At 61.5% G+C, this 16460-nt stretch overlaps 1 protein-coding gene across 7 annotated transcripts in view; it reads left to right on the forward strand.

Annotated features, from left to right (window-relative positions):
* TRAPPC9 (trafficking protein particle complex subunit 9) overlaps positions 1–15583 on the forward strand; it is a 388310-nt gene extending 372727 nt beyond the window's left edge. For all 7 annotated transcript variants that reach the window (XM_059893290.1, XM_059893289.1, XM_059893293.1 and 4 more), the window contains 2 exon segments: positions 13993–14213; positions 14758–15583. In XM_059893290.1, the coding sequence (XP_059749273.1) occupies positions 13993–14213; positions 14758–14925 (389 nt within the window). In that variant the 3' untranslated portion in view covers positions 14926–15583.
* The last annotated feature ends 877 nt before the right edge of the window (positions 15584–16460 follow it).

Consider the following 16460-nt stretch of genomic DNA (forward strand, 5'->3'; position numbering starts at 1 on the left):
CATCCACGTTGCTTTTAAACATTCCCTTTTTCTCCTGGAAGCAGTGCTGTGCTGGCCCAGAGAGGTATGGGCTGCCTCTCACATGACGGTAGGAGGCTGATCGGTCAAACCAGGAGGGCGCGAGGGTGGGGCAGAGAGGCTGAATAATCACCCCGTCCTCTCCAGCTCAGCGATTCAAGGTCCCCACACCTGCTCCTTCACAAGCTTCTCCGAGCCGGGCATCACCTCCTCTGTGCTTCTCCGAAAACCACCCCAAGCCCTCCCTCCAGGGACCCTCGCCCTGCACACCTCTCTCTCTGCCCTCACCCCTACACTGCCCTGACTCTCAGCCTGGGAGCTGCACTCACCCCTCAACACTCACCCCATCCTCGGGGCCTCTCTTTGAAGCGGGGGTGGAGTGGCGTTGCTGGAGGTGGGAGTGAAAAGGAGCATCTGGTGGCGTCTGCAGGGTCCATCTGACGCCACGTGGGGCAGCCGGGGGCCTGGTCTGCTGTGTGCACTGGGGCAGAATGGGGGGCCTGGAAGGAGCTTGGCGTCGGGGCCAGGTTTCAGAGGGGAGGCGGCACGGGCTCACAGCCCAGAGGAGGCGGTTCTGGGAGGAAAGGGCAGCTGTAACGCCGTCTGGGGGTCAGGTGAGGATGGAGAGCTTGGCCTGGAGCCCAGGTCAGACTTCTCGGAGGGGCGAGGAGTCTGATGGGTCGCCAGGACTAAGTCAAGTTGTCCCAGGCACAAGCCCGGGTGATACCGAGCCTTTCCTTAACTTCCCTGGGCTTCAGCCTTCTCATCCATAAAACGGCAACACTGATACCTTCTCTGCAGCAGGGGGGCGGGGTACTGGGGGGCACAAGGGTTAAAAGAGTCTCTGACCAGTGCCCACCCCAGCAGCAGTGAGCGGTGAACCCACCGTCTTACAACCCAGAGTGTTGTCACACTAGGAGGAACTCTAGGATGCCTGGCACATGTCCCGGGGACTTCCAGAACCCAGTGAGCCCTGCAGCGCCCCCACCCCCTGATGAATCCCCAGGGCTCCAGGGTTCCCCAGCCATCAGGGCTGAGTGAACTCATCTCCCAAGATGTTTCCTGGCCTCTGGCCCTTTAGACAGTTCGCTGAGCCAGAAGGACAGGGAGCTCCTTGTCTCTGGGCTTTGGGGCTGGGGGGCTGCGAGTCCGCAGACCCGCTGGAGTTCCTGGCCTGTTCAGGGCTGAGGGGCTTGGCCTCTGACTGTGGGCCTGGCCTGAGAGATGCCATCGACCATCTATGGGGAGGCAAGGCTCTGGGTCACGTGGGAAGAAGTGGGGGGCTGCTGGGGGTGGAGGGGAGGTGAAAGAGGCAGAGGGTTGTTTCATGGATGTGGCGGGGGCAGGCGGGGCAGCGGCAGCACAGGGTTAGGGCTAGGGCTTAGGATTTAGGTTTACGGTTAGGCTTAGGGTTTAGGTTAGGGTTAGGGGCTGAGTTTAGGGGTTGGGGTTGGGTTTAGGGTTAGGTTTAGGCTTAGGGTTGGGTTTAGGGTTAGGGGTTGGGGTTAGGGTTAAGGTTGGGGTTAGGGTTAGGGTTTAGGGTTAGGGTTTGGGTTACAGTTATGGGTTGGGGTTAGGGTTAGGGGTTAGGGTTATTATTTGAGGTTAGGGGTTAGTGTCAGGGTTAGGCATTAGGTTTGGGGTTAGGGTTAGGGGTTAGGATTTGTCGTTGGGGATTGGGGTTGGGTGTTAGGGTTAGTGTTGGGGATTATGGTTAGGGTTTGGGGTTTTGGGTTAGGGGTTAGGGTTAGGATTAGGGGTTAGGGTTTAGGATTTGGATTATGGTTTGGTCAGCCTCCGCAGCCTCTCCTCAGGTCTTGGCCGGGCCCCATGGCTGTCGTGTACCATTCACATGCTCCAGCACAGAGACACAGGCTTTAGATACCCATCGGCATGGGTTTGAACCCAGGCCTGGAGTATTGAGGCCTCCACACCTTTGGTGTGGTTTGGGTGAGATTTAGGCCACAGATGCCACGGGCCTGGTGATGAGCTGTAGGGGGAATGCAAGTGACCTGGGTTTCTTTTGTACTAGCCTTCGGGTGCCGGGCCCACTCACTGAGCCACGAACATGGCGTTTCCCAGGCTCAGCCAGGGCTCTCAGATGGGCCTTCTGGCTCCTAGACCAGAGACCCCACCCCACCAGGACACCGGGGTCTGATAGTCCCCGAGGGTGGACAGGGGTCACGTGCGCCCCCCAGAGCTCGGTGCCCTAATGACATCGTGCTGCCGTCCCCCCAGCTCCCCAGGAAAGAGGTGGCCCCACACACCGCTGCCTGTCTCCTGAGCCCCGTGGGAGGACCCAGTGGCCCTGGGCAGGTGGCAGCCCTGGCGCTCCCGCTGCTGCAGGACGTTGGTGGGGAGGGGGGGGGCGGGTCACTGTGTGTCCTGAGCATTTGCTGGGGACACAGAAGCAGGCGGATCCCTCCTGGCCTCGCTCAGCGTTTGCCAGCAGGTCATGAAGGCTGCAGAGACATGGCCTGGTTTCGCAGGGCGTCTGGTGAGGTCACATGGGCGTGGCCTCGCCCCAGCTCTGCCGCACCCCAGCTGTGGACCCCGCAACGGGGTCCAGGGAGGTGACCGTGTTCCGGGGAGTGGTGGAGGCCCAGTTCCCCAGGGTCATCCACGAGCCCCTGCATCTCTGGGGACTTTTTGTCTTTAATTTTTCATTTTCAGTTAATGAGAAACCACTGGGCAAACAACAGTGCGGCCCGCGTCAGCTTCCAACTGCGGCTCGACCCCGTTTACAGGAGAGGAGGGTGGACGCAGCCCCTGAGCCAAGAGGCCTGCTCATAGGGGTCCCCAGCCAAGGGGGTTTCGTCCTCTGCAAACTTAAATGCAGGCCCTGAGGCTGGGGGTCAGGGGGACAGGCCTGCTGTTTTCTGTAGCAGAGCCAGACATGCGGAAGTCACCACCAAAAAAGATGGGAGGTGCCGTGACCCGGAAGAGATTTAAGAGCTCACCCGTTCCATCAACTGGCACTGAGGGGCTGCCAGGGGGTCTGAGCAGGGACTGAGGGCCTGGAGCCTCCCCACTGGGGGCTCCAGAGCCCTGGTGACCTTGGAGGAGCTCACGCCCTGCTTGGTGCTGAGAAAGAAGCAGTCGCAGCTCAGAGCTTTAAGCTCAGAGACAGACAGGGTCAGGAATTGGCGGGGTGGGGGGGCGGGGCAGGAGCTTTAGGGGCTCCTTGCTCTATTGGGGCAGGTGCAGGAGGGCTTCTCAGAGGAGGGAGCAAGGGCACAGAGGCCCGCAGGGAGAGGGGGAAACCTTCTTGGCTGTGGGGCCTCTGGGGACACCAAGTGCATCAGAGAAGCCAGCAGTCCTTCCAGAGTGGCGCAAGGCCCGTCTGGGAGCAGAGGGCCACGAGTCAGCCGTGGGCCCCTGGGCAAGGGTCTTCTCTTCCGGCTCAGGGCTCCCCAGGCAGCCCCGGAGCCTTTCACAGCGCACCGTGCCGGACAGGGGTGCGGCCTGGCCCCCGCTCCTCCTCTGCACACAGAGGGCCCGGCCGGTAGGAGAGGCGGTGGCCCCCGGACACCTGTCCTCCACCAGGCGCGGATCCAGTGGAGGGGGCACGGAGGGCAGCAGACGGGAGCTGGCATGGGCCCCTGGGATCCGGGCCCCTTGGAGCCGGTTGGCCCGCAGTCATTTTCAGGGGGCCCGCCTTAGTCCAAGAAAGCCTGGACCCTCATGTGTGTCAGCCCCCCGGAGCCTCTGGGATGCTCAGGGCCCTGCCTGAGAAGCCAGGCCAGGGCTTCTGTCCACAGGGTCGCCTCTGGTGAGGGTGCTTAGGCCCAGCACAAGGTCCTCGCCACGTGGACAGCCGGCCGGGCCCATCGTCTGCAGGCTGGTCTGCTCTGGAGTCTCCCTGCCCTGTCTGACCCCTGTGCCCTGGGTCGGGACAGGAGCAGTGGGTTTGTGCAGGCCTCACCCCCACCCCCACCCCCAACACACACACACTGAGAGCTCCACCAAGGGGCTTTCTGCGGTGCTGCCCGCCCTGGCTTGGGCAGAGGGTCTGGGGGGTCCCCTTTACCGCCTCCTCCTGAGCCCCTAGCCCACCTGCCAAAGGGCTGGTGGCCAAGTCTTGGCAGGGCAGTGCCCCGGGGGCTCAACGGGTGCCCCTTCTCATGGCCAGGAGTGGCCCGACCCCGATCCCAGTGGTTCTCTTGTGGTAGGTTCTCTTGTGGCCTGTGTCCTTCCCGAATGATCTGTGTGCTCCGGGACGCTACGTGTCTATGGGAGGCTTTGGCTGTCACTGCTTAAAGAGTCCGTTTGACATGATAAATGTTGATCGAGCACCAGGCAGGGGTCAGGCCCTGGGCCGTGTGCAAAAAGGCTGAGACTGGGGCTGGGGAGTGTGGGGGGACAGTCCTGGCACAGCAACTAGATGCCAAGTGAGCCCACATGCCACCCTGGCTCAGTAGAGAGAATGGTCTGAAGTGGGCCTGGAGGGCTGAGCCCAGGCCTGGGCACCATGAAGCCCGTCTTGAAGCCATCCGGTTCATTCCTCCCATGTAGTATATAGATGAGCAAGCAGAGGCTCAGAGAAGTTAAGTGATTTCCCTAAGGTCACATGGCAAGCCATAGGCAGGCCTTGTTCATTCATCAGTTCAGTGACTGAACCCTGAGCCCTGCCTTCAAAAAGCTCACCTTCAATGAGCTTCAAATCAATGAGACATCGTGTCAACGGAAAACCCTGGCATGAGGCTATACATGATATAGCCTAGTGCAAAGCTGGGTGTGGTTCAGGAAGTCTTCCTGGAGAGAGTGCTGCTCGACCCGAGTTTTGGAAAGGGCCAGAGGAGCTGGCAAGGCAGAGAGTATCGGGGGTCCTGTGAGGAGGTGATGGATGGCAGGATGGGTGTCACAGGGCGCTGGGGAAGAGCAAGCAGAGGAGGAGCGGCAGGCGGCCTTCAGCTTGGTCTAGAACACTCCCAAGGCCATCAAGCCTGTATCGACACCCTTTTCATCTTCTCAATGGAAACCCTTTCTCTTCTTGGCTGTCTCCCCCTCACCCTCCGACCCTCTGGACTGACCCAGGAATCCAGAGACCTGGCTTCTAGGCCTGGCCCCACTATCAGACAGCAGAAGGTCTGCAAATCCTGCGGAGACCCAAGGTGCCCGGGCCCTGCTGGGCACCGGGGGATGGAGGGAAACGTGCGTACGTTTTTGTGCAGGCAGGACTCCAGGTAGATGCCGAGTGCTGAGCGCAGCACAGGTGAGGCTGAGCTGGACAGGCAGACAGGGCAGCTTTAACAGCCTGTGCAAAGGCCCAGTGGCATGAAACCAGCTGCACAGCCCCTTCCCATGCCCGCTGGGATGACCCCCACCCTCCAGCCCTCAGCTCTCTCATCTGGGAAGGAAGGTCTTAGATTCCTCCCTATCCTCCTGGCGCCAGCAGCCACCTGTGCAGTCTGACCCTGCAGGGGAGATGGTCCGGGGCTGGGGTGACCTTGTGTGGGGAGGACCAGGCTGGACGCAGAGCCACGGGAGCCGTGGAGGGGCCTGCCTGGGTGGCAGTGATCGCTGCTTTATTGAGAAAGTCTTGAGAGAAGATGAAAAACGAGAGATTAAAAAGGTAGAGACGCTGCTCGGGGACAGCGGAGTCATTTTAAATTCTCTGCTGTCCTCAGAATGATGTCTTTGCATAATGCCACCAGCCAGCAGGCACAGCATTCATTCTTTTGTCCTGTTGTTTCCCCTGGTTTATCTTCGGTTGAGGTGCTTGTCCAGAAAGAGAAGGTTGAAGGCAGAGGACTTAATGGAGGCCCTGTCTCCAGCCTGCAGTGATGGTGTTCACTGTGCAAAAGGCAGTTCTGTTCCAGAGAGGAAGGGACGGGCCCCCCGGATTCCAGGACCCACCCAGCATCGGATTCGAAGCCTGGCCCTGGGCGCACTGGCTCCGTACGGGTCCCAGCTTCCCTTCTGAAAGGAGACGGTTTGGATAGACGAGCCCTGGAAGGCCTGGAAGCTGCACAGCTATAACAAACAGCCCCAAATTTCAGGGGCCCAACACAGCAGCCTTACTTTATGTCTCGTGGTGTGGGTGGTGGGGTCTGTCTGGGGCTCATGGAGGGTGGAGGCGGGGGTGTCTCTGGCCCCGCCCACCCGTGGCCCCGCCCACCACACCTCTGTCCTTATCCTGTGGCTCCTCCCCGGACCTGGCTCAGTATCTTTAGTTCTGTCACTCGGCCGAGCAGGGACTGCAGGAGGGATGAGTTTGTGGGCCAGCTTTGCAGGGCGTGTGTCATTGTACCCCTTACTATCCCCTGGCCCCTACGCAGGCCCGCATCCTCGCCTGCTGCGGGCGCTGCGCCCTGGGGGAAAGGGACTGGTTTGGTGAGCACCCAGCCAGCCTCCGCCCGCCAGAAAGTCTCAAGGGCAAGTGTTCCCTGAGGGAAGGGCCAGCCCAGCAGGCCCCCAGGCGGACGGGGCCAGTGGGCAGGGCCTTGAGCCCCCGGGGGCTGGGGCGCGCTGCCAGGGAGGAGACAGAGGGCCGGCCCGCAGCGCAGCACCCTCCAGCAAGACCCTGCCCCGAACGCAGGCTCTTCACCCACCCGGCCTTGAGCTGCGTGCACTGCTGCCTGTGGTCCCCGCCGTCTCCCCTCGAGCCCGTCGGGCACTCCTCTACCCCGGTTTGGAGCTCAGCCATCTCCTGGCTCACCCATGGTCCCCGCCGTCACCCCTCGAGCCCTTCGGGCATGTCTCTGCCCCGGTTTGGAGCTCAGCCGTCTCCCGGCTCACCTGTGGTCCCCGCCGTCACCCCTCGAGCCCTTCGGGCATGTCTCTGCCCCGGTTTGGAGCTCAGCCGTCTCCCAGCTCACCCGTGGTCCCCGCCGTCACCCCTCGAGCCCATCGGGCACTCCTCTGCCCCGGTTTGGAGCTCAGCCGTCTCCCGGCTCCGCACCCCAGCCCTCTGGCTGCATCAGGGGAGGCAGAAGCTCTGGCTCTCCCGAAACCAGAACGTGGTCTGAGCTCTGCCACCCTGCTCGCCTGGCCCAACAGCCCGGGGAAACCACGGGCAAGGGGACCCCTGACCCGGTGGGTGGTGTGGGCCGAGTGTGTTTCTCCCCGTCACTGAAGCAGGTTCACAGGGTCCCCAGCAGCCACGGTCCACGTGGGCCACGCCGCCTGGGGCTCCCCACCAACCGGCCCTTGCGCGGACGTGTTCAGGAAGCCTGAGAACATCTCCACGAGCCAGCTCCCAGCCTCTAGCGTCCCCCTCCAACTCCAGCTCGCCTTAATTTTAATTTAATTCCCTTTAATCTTTAATGAAAAGTTGTAAAAGTAAATTATTTACCCAAGAGAGCCAAACGGCTCCTCAGGAGCTGTTCTCAACTGGAGGGTAATTACACGTGCGGGTCTGGAGCGGTCTCCCTCCCCGGGTGCTGGGGAGGAGGCATTCTGGTTTATGAACTAATTAGCTACCTCAGTGACTGTTAAAAACACACGACGTTTGGCGCCTTGAGAGCAGGGCCCTGGGCTCACGCGGTGCCCACCTTGATGAGCGCCCAAGGGCAGGACGAGCCCGTGACCCTGGGGCCCGGGCAGCCCGAGCTGAGCTCCCGGGAGCAGCCCTGCCCCTGATGCATCCCTCCCATCACATCGCCCTGCCTGAGCCCCGCACAGCGGACAGAAGGACCCACCCTCTTTCCCTCAGGGAGGGAGGCTGAGGGCCGGGTAGGTGCAGGGGGACTGCGTGGTTTCACACGTCCTCCCCAGATGCCACTGCCTGTTTCTGTGTAAGATCCTCTCCCAGAACACCGTCACCCCCACCTGCAGGGCATTTCTGCGCTTCTAATCTCTTTCACCAACTCTTTCAGGAAAGGAGCAAAACAACATTGGAAACTTCTGGACTAAGGGAAACCATATTTGTCCTGTTGGTCAAGACTTGGAGGAGTGGGCATGCTAGGAGAGGCTGTGTGTGCGTGCATGAGTGTGCGTGTGAGCTGAAATGTGGGTGCTGAGGGCCCACATGGTACCCTAGGTCAATACACTCTTGTCTCTGAGCTTCCTAATAGCCACAGAGAGTAGGTCAGTGACTTGGCTCTCATTGGTACCCAGGGAAGACTTACTGCCTTGGTTGTGTACAGAGCAACTTGCTACATTTGCAGTAGAGGAAGGTCACCACTTTTTACTGCATTGTTGGAAATTACAGGGTTTTCTGCTAGGTCCGCCTGTGCCTTCTCCCAAGGACAGCTGGTGTTGAGGAGGGTGAAGCAAAACTCACTGGCCAGGGGCTTTGCCTTGGTTCTCAGCCCACGTCCCAAGGCTCAGCTATTGTTCTTTTCTCATTTGAGGGTTTTTTTTTTTTTTTTTTTCTCTTTTTTTGCACTTCATTTAAAGGGTGACAAAGCTTGATTAATTCTCAAACCTAGCCTGGCCTGAATCAAATTTGGCTCTAAAATCTAGGCCCATCCAAGATTTATGTCAACTAGAAAAATGTGTGTGCCTTGTGAAATTTGAAATTCAAATACATCTTAGCTGAAGCCCATTTGGTAGATTGTTGAGAACCTGACTCTCTCCGGCTCCTCTCGGGCCTTCCCCTCACTCATTCCTCCTGTGTCTCTAAAGATTCTGTTGTGTCCAGAATCAGACCGTAAGTCTGCTTAGCCATCCAGTTTTGTCAAAGAAACCAAAACCCCAGAAAGAAAGGTGAGCCTGGAACAGCATCCTTGTTGGGAGTCTGGGCTCCAGGGGAAGAACAGGCCTCCACCACTGACTGTGGGAGCCAGGCCCTAAGGAAGGAATGAGCGGACCATTAGATGAGTCAGTTGAACACGAAATCCACGAGCCCCCCTCTTCACCACTGAAAAGTGACTTGCCTCTGACCTTGGGGCCTGCTGATGTTTTCTGTGTCTCCTTCAGCCCCCAGGGGAACATGCTGTGTAGGCTCCACCCAGAGTCCCACCCTGCCCATTGTCCATGCCTCAGAGTGCCCGTGGTCCTGGACGCACACACACACTCACACGCACACGCCAGAACAGACCTAGGAAGCGCAACTCCAGGGAGCCGCCAGGCAGGTCTTTTCTTTTGAAAAGTCCACAGTGGTTTAGAACTGCCGGACTGTTCGCAGCCATTTGGCAAGTGTCTCTCAAGTGCCAGGAGCGTCTGCCCACCCCTAGCCTTCACACCCACCCACTCCGTGGACCGTATGGAGAGACGCCGTGGACACTGCAGGGCCAGCCTGACCGCTGGCCTGTCCCTGACTTGCCATCCTCAGGCTCCAGTCTCCACCCAGCCCTCCTCTTGGTTCTGGAGCCCCTGCTCCCAGCTGCCTTTCTGGAGTCCGGGTCCTGACACGCTGTGCTGGCCTTGGATCTGCCAAGCCCTCTGTCCTTTGCCGTGCTTACAGGGAGAGGGGCCCAGTCTACATCCCAGCCCTCAGCCCGGCCCCAGGCCCCAGAGGATGAGTGGGGTTAAGGGATTGGAATTCCAGAAGGTTCCCAGCCAGGGAGAGATGAGTGAATAAGACCAGAAAGAAGGCCTTTGCAAACCTGTGTTTGGGTCAGAGGGCAGAGACGCACGTCCACCCTGCGGACCATGAGGGCCACAGCAGCCTGGCCAGGCACGGTTCTGGCAGGAGATGCCACTGTGCCATGTGCTGGGATGGCTGGACAGAAAAGGTGGGTGGGGCAAGTACCGGGAGCAACGTGGAGAATCTGAACACTGCGGGTCATGCCACTGCTGCACAGCACAGCCTGGTGATCCCGCAGCCGGTTAAATGCCAGCCCCCCCACCCCCCGCAACTCCAACCGGCAATTCCGCTCCGAGGTGTGTGCCCTCGAGGACCGGAGAACTGTGTCCACACAGACACTGTCCTCGAGCGTCCGCAGCGGCATTGTTCACAATAGACAAGGGCGGAGGCACCCGGGTGCCCATTCACAAACACGTGAACGACCAGCTGTGGTATGTCCACGATGAGAAGGAGCAAGGCATAGATGCCCACAGACTGAGCCCCAACAGCATCACACTCGAGGAGAGAGGCCTGCTCTTAAAGACCAAATATGTGTGGTTATGGGGGCTTCCCTGGTGGCTCAGACAGTAAAGAATCTGCCTGCAATGCAGGAGACCCAGGTTTGATCCCTGGGTCAGGAAGATCGCCTGGAGAAGGGAGTGGTTCCCCACTCTGGTGCGACAGTCCATAGAACTGGGGTGTTCTGTAGAACTGGAAGCTTGAATCCTGGTTGTTCGGGGGTGGGCGACAGGTGGGATGGAGAAGGGGTAGGGGGTTGCTTTTGGAGGTGATGAAAACACTCTCATGTTGCCTGTAGTGATGGTTGCTCAGATCTGGTAATAGATGAAAAGCCATGGAATTGTGCACTTCAGTGGGTGAGCTGTGGTTTGTGAACTAAATCTCAATAAAGCTGTATGAAAAATAACGCATGCTCTGGCCATCAGGGTTCCTGAGGGAGCTGAGTGCTCAGCTGTGTACCTGGATGGCCACGGGCCTCTCCCCACCGGGACAGGGTGCCCTGTAAGTGAGGCCGTGTCGTGCCACCTGGTGGGCTTGGACTGGGGACTGTGTGAGATGATGAAACCTTAGGACAGTGGCCAGGGTGCTCTCAGGAGCTCCTGTCATCCCCAAGAACGGTAATGGTGAGATGAGAGGCGGGCAGTGCCTGTGGGGGGAGGTGGGGAGGGAGAGGGGCCTGGGTGCAAAGGCCGAGCCCGGACACCCCCTCCCCTCGGGCCCTGCCCCGGCTGCTAGGCTGCTCTGAGCCAGGAACCCTCTGCAGTGAGTGTTGTGCCCCATGTCTCCTGGGCACCAGGAAGGCCAGCTCCCTCCAGGCACAGAGTGCAGCAGAGGCTGCGTTTGGTGAGGCTGGGCGGGGGTCTAAAACTGGCCCCACCTGGGGAAGCAGAGCTCTTCCCACCCCTCCTGGGAGAGAGGGGAAGCCGAGGCAGAAAGACCTGGCCCCCGCCTCTGGGTGGCAGACCCTCCGTCAGGGCCCTGGCAGCCCCGTCTCCTCTCTACACCTCAGCACCCCTGCTCAAAACCCGTGGAAACCACGCCTGTGCCCTGTGCCCTCCAGGAGCCCGTGAGGCTGCTGCGGGAGGCTTCTTGGCCTTGGGTGAGGCTCTGGATGGGGGGGCAGGGGGACAACGTCGTGCTCACTCTGCCTCCAGGTGTAGCCTCGGGGTGCAGGCAGCTCCCCGACCCTCCGCGCGCTCTCCCCGCGTGAACCCCGCCCCGCATCCCCACAGTGGCCGCCCTTGGCTGGCACTGGCCAGCTGCTTTTCTCCCCGTGCCTCCCTCGTCGGAGTGGGCCCCGCAGGCCCTTCCCTCCTCTCGCCTTCTATTTATAGCCGTGTTCCTGCCAGAGCCTGGCGACGTGCTGTAGCATAAACTCGGCAGCCGCTTCGGGAGGGATCCTGGGCCGGATAGAATGAAGTCCGTGATGCTGGCTGGTATTAAAAGTGAAGGAGAAGCGGGCTGGGGGTGGCCGGAGGAGATGGACTGCGGCCCGATTTAATGCTCCAAGGGAAGAGGCTAATCTGCTCCCAGGAGGTTTCTTACAACATGAGCTGCTCCTGCACGAAGAATCTCCTCCACAAAAGCCTGGTGTGCGAGTCAGGATCAGAGCTGGGAGGCAGCAGCTTGGTTCTGAGGTCCCTTCTGTGGGACATTCAAGGGGCTGGCCCAGTGTCTTTGAGCTCCAGGGGGGTCCAAGGGTCCTTTGAGCCCCTTGAGAGGGATTTGAGCCTCTTGAGAGTCCCTTGGACTGCAAGGAGATCCAACCAGTCCATCCTAAAGAAAATCAGTCCTGAATATTCATTGGAAGGACTGATGCTGAAGCTGAAGCGCCAATACTTTGGCCACCTGATGCGAAGAACTGACTCATTTGAAAAGACCCTGATGCTGGGAAAAATTGAAGGCGGGAGGAGAAGGGGACGACAGAGGATGAGATGGTTGGATGGCATCACTGACTCAGTGGACATGGGTTTGGGTGGACTCCGGGAGTTGGTAATGGACAGGGAGGCCTGGTGTGCTTCCGTCCATGCGGTCACAAAGAGTCAGACACGACTGAGCGACTAAACTGAGCTGAACTGACCCCAGCCCCAAAGCCCACTCATCCACTCTCTGATTCATCCATTGATTTGGTCAACAAAGATGAAATAGAAGGGCGCCTGCCCAGCCCAGGTGCTGGGGCAAGAAGAGAGGAACACAGACAGTGAACAAACAGGTGGGCAAACAAGGGAACTTGAGAGAAGATGCCGAGGGCCAGGAGATGCAGCATGAGGGAGTGCTGGGCAGGATGGCGCTGTGCTGCGCGGATAGAGGCCGCCTCTCCCAGGGGGGCCCAGGTTCAGAGACCCCGGGGCCGGGCTGGGCTGGGCCTGCAGGACTGGGGTGGAGAGGCAGTGTGATTGGAAACACAGGGAGGGGAGAACCTGGCTTAGGGCCGAGCAGGGCCCTGGAGACCAGTGTCAGTGGCCACCCTGTGGTCAAAGCTCCCTTTTATTCTGAGTGTCTTCCACCTCCCCGGCCACACAGCCTCCCCGGGCTCTCTCCTGCCCCTCCTGCCCTTACAAGGACCTCAGAGATGATGACATCGGACTCCCGGATGCTCCGAGCTACTCGGTTTCTCAGGGTCCTTGCCATGTTGGGGAACAGCCTGCTCAGGCTCCAGGGGGTAGGGCATGGACATCTTTGGGGGTGTCACTCTGTCTCCCACACCCCCACTTGGGTGGCACAGGCCCAGGGTTCCGGGGGTCTCTCAGGAAGAAGGCTGAGTTCTGTGTGTCCCACCCACCGCTCCCAAGGAACCCCCAGGTCGAGGTCTCTGGTGCATGGCTCCCCCACAGCCTGAGGGTCAGGAGACAGGCCTCCAGGCCGGGACACCCCTCCTGACCTCTCTAGGGGGCTCCCTCCCTGGGGCTGGGACCCTCCGGGTTCTGCATGTGGCCCGCCGGCAGGTAGGCTGTGGTCTTCGGCCCTCCTGCACACAGCGGCCCAGGAGAGGCTGGCAGGACTGGGTCCCGGGCGCTCTCTGTGCATTGCGTCGGCGCCGCGCTGGCTCACCTGCCCCCATCCGCATTCATCGCCAGCCGAGGTGAGGAAGGGCCTGGAAGAGCTGTATGAATGCCAGTTGTCCCTGTGGGCTGGGGATTAAAGCCGGTCCGGGACCTGGCCCGCCCGCACAGTCTCCGCCGCCCAGGGTGGGTGTGGGCGCCGGTGATGATCCGGCAGGGTGGCCATGCGCCCCAGCCCCACTGCTTTCAGGTTTCTGGTTCTCACAAAACCTCTGTAAAGTAGACTTTCCTCTTACCTCCTAAAGAAGAGGACGCCGGGGCCCAGGGAGGGCGAGTGGGAGGACTCGGGAGAAGCTGCTCAGCTCCTCCCTCCTCTGCCTGTTTTCAGGACACTCGTCCCTCTGACCTCCCAGCCTGTGCCTTGTGCCCAGGCCAGAGAGCAGTCCTCCGGCCGGCCTGCTCGGGGGTCACAGCGTGGCCTCTCCCATCTGCCTGCCTGACCCCCCCCACCCCACACAGCCCCTCGTTCCCTGTCCCCTGCCCGACAGTGCTCAGCCTGCTCCGTGACCCCCAGGCCTCCCCCCAGCTGCTGGCACGTCTCCCTGGTGCCCCCAGGGCCAGCCCAACCCTCACGGGGGCCTCTAGGCAGGTCACCCTGCAGGTGACTCCATAAAGGCCCACCTGGCCCGGCCCCTGCCTGGTCCTTGGCCTGCACATGGTCCCCTCCAGGTCCAAGTCCCTCTCCTGGCTGCTTGCCACCTGCAGGAGCCCCTGGGGGTCAGGGCCAGAGCTTAGCTCTTCCAGCCGGGGGCATCTAGGAGGCCCCCCGGGACCCCCCAGCCTGCAGGTCAGGAGAGCAGGCGCTGGGCCCTGCAGGTGTCCCGCCCCAGGCTGGCACAGCGCAGGCGGCAGCCCTGGCGGGTGGAGGAGCCCGTGAACAGGGGAGGCGGGCAGGGGGCGGACGGGGCCCTGACGCTCTGGCGCCCTGTTTCCCTGCAGACGTGCTGGTGGACGGACAGCCCTGTGACTGCCAGGCGGCGGCCTGCCGGGTGGGCGACCCGGTGCGCCTGGAGGTGCGGCTGACCAACCGGAGCCCGCGCAGCGTGGGCCCCTTTGCCCTCAGCGTGGTGCCCTTCCAGGACCACCAGAATGGCGTGCACAGCTATGACCTGCGCCACGCCGTGTCCTTCGTGGGCTCCGGCACCTTCTACCTGGACAAGGTGCGTGGGGCCCTCCCCTGGGGCGGCAGACGCAGAGGGTCCGCATCGACCCTCGTTCGCCTGACTCTCCTGGAGACCCCAGAAAGTTCACGCCTCCATACGCGAGTCCCGGGAGCAGGGCCACGATGGCGAGGCGGGGCTGTTGAGGAGCTGGGGTGGGGCATCCAGGGCACCATTGGCCTGCCCGCTGTGGGCAGCTCCCCCTTGCTCAGCAGTCACTGTGCCCAGAGGAGCAGATGAGGTCACGAGGCACGGTCCTCCCGCTCCGCTCACGGGTGGACAGGCGTCTTTGGCCCCAAACACTCCCCAGCTCACTGACCCCCAGGCAGCCCAGGGAGGGAAGTGCTGTCAGCTCCTTCCCGGGACAGGAGCTGAGGCGCAGAGAGGTTCAGGGACTTGCCAGGGGCAGCACCACAGAGAAGCCCTGGAGGGTCATGGAGCCAGGCCTGGGGGCCCTCCCCCACCCCCACACCCGGTCGGCCCCGGGTCTCCCCAGGCTTTGGGCCCCATGGCTCCTGGCTCTCACCTCCACCTCCTCTCTCAGGTTCAGCCGTCGGGCCAGGCGGCCTGCCTCGGGGCGCTCCTCTTCCTCTACACGGGCGACTTCTTCCTCCATATCCGGTTCCACGAGGACGGCCCCAGCAAGGAGCTGCCCCCATCCTGGTTCTGCCTGCCCAGCGTGCACGTGCGCGCCCTGGAGGCTCAAGCCTGAGCAGCCCGCCCCGTCCTGGGTCCCTGATCCTGCAGGAAGAGACAACCAGAGGCCCCCCTCCCCAGGGATGGGGCCACGGCCACTGCCGTGACATCCATCCCCTCCTTCCGGCCACCCGGCCCCCAGCCCGCAGCCCCCACATCTGCCCGCCGCGTCCTCTCTGGACTCACAGGGGCCCCTGCACACAGCAGCCTCGCCCCTTCCCACCCTGCCCGTTGGGGCCCCCCTGCGAGCTTGGGCTAAGGCAGATGCTGACCCAGACCCCAGAGTGTGGCCCATCCACCCAGCCCAGGCCTGGGGTCCCTGCACCTGTTCCCATGACCTGGGGTTCACAACCTAGCCGGTAGGAAGAGAAGGCAAGCATGAGGGAGGGACCCTTCCCGGGCGGGTCTGGGGAGCCTCCCCCGGCCCCCTCGGCCCTTGGAATCCCCCGAGGGCTGGCTCTTCTCCTGGGGATCCCGAGGCAGCAGAGCTGGGAGAGACGGCACCGTGGGTGACACCGGAGTTTCCTGCTGCCCCCGGGGAGCGGACACCCCTGCGTCAGCTGTCCTGGGCCCTGGGCTGGTTCCAGGCCGGGCTCAGGGGTGTGGCCTGTGTGTGTCTGTGTATCAGTGACAGATTCTCCAATAAAGGGCCTGCCTTGCTTCTCTGCTGGTCACCTGCATCCTTGCCTCTGCTTGTCCAGTGCGGTCAGGCGGCCGCCCCCTCAGCTCATCAGCCCCCAGCTCAGGTAGGGATTCCTGCAACCCCCCACGGCACACATGGCCAGTGGCCAGCAGGGTTGGAGCCATGTCCGTCTGTCCCTGTGAACCCCAGCCCCTCCCCAAGCATGTTCTCGTCTCTCTGTAAACACCGTCTCGAGTCCCGACACTGTGGCCCCCAGCCCCCAGGATGGCTCTGGCCTCCCCAGCCTTTCACTTCCTCTCCTGAGATACACACAGGCTTCCCTGGTAGCTCAGCTGGTAGAGAATCCACCTGCAATGCGGGAGACCTGGTTCAATCCCTGGATTGGGAAGATCCCCTGGAGAAGGGAAAGGCTACCCACTCCAGTATTCGGGCCTGGAGAATTCCATGGATTGTATAGTCCATGGGGTCACAAAGAGTTAGACAGGACTGAGCAACTCAGCACACACCTGAAATACACACACACTTGGGAAGGTGTTTGGGGGTGACACTGGCCTCCAGAAGTCGAGGTGAAGCTTGGAGGTGGGTGTCCTGTAACCAGCCTTGGACCCACCCCCGCTGTGATGGTTGCCTTCACAACTTACTCCCCCTCACAGCTCCCGGGGTCACCCAGCGCCCCCACCCTGGGCACCTGCCCCCTGCCTGCAGCCCTCACTCCAGGTGGGCTCCAAGCCCCTACCCCCATCCAGGCACCCTCAGGCAGGCCTTGTCCAGCAAACTGCCCGTCCTGAGCAGTGTCCTGGGGCCCAAGAGAGGGTGAGGGTCCCAAGGCACAGAGTGGGGCTAGGGAGAAGCCAGAGGTGTCTGAGGCTCCCGGGTCTCCCCGTTTCCTCATGGCAGCAGGGCCATGG

Source organism: Bos taurus, chromosome 14 (genome assembly GCF_002263795.3).
Source record: "Bos taurus isolate L1 Dominette 01449 registration number 42190680 breed Hereford chromosome 14, ARS-UCD2.0, whole genome shotgun sequence".
Classification (NCBI taxonomy): Eukaryota; Metazoa; Chordata; class Mammalia; order Artiodactyla; family Bovidae; genus Bos; species Bos taurus.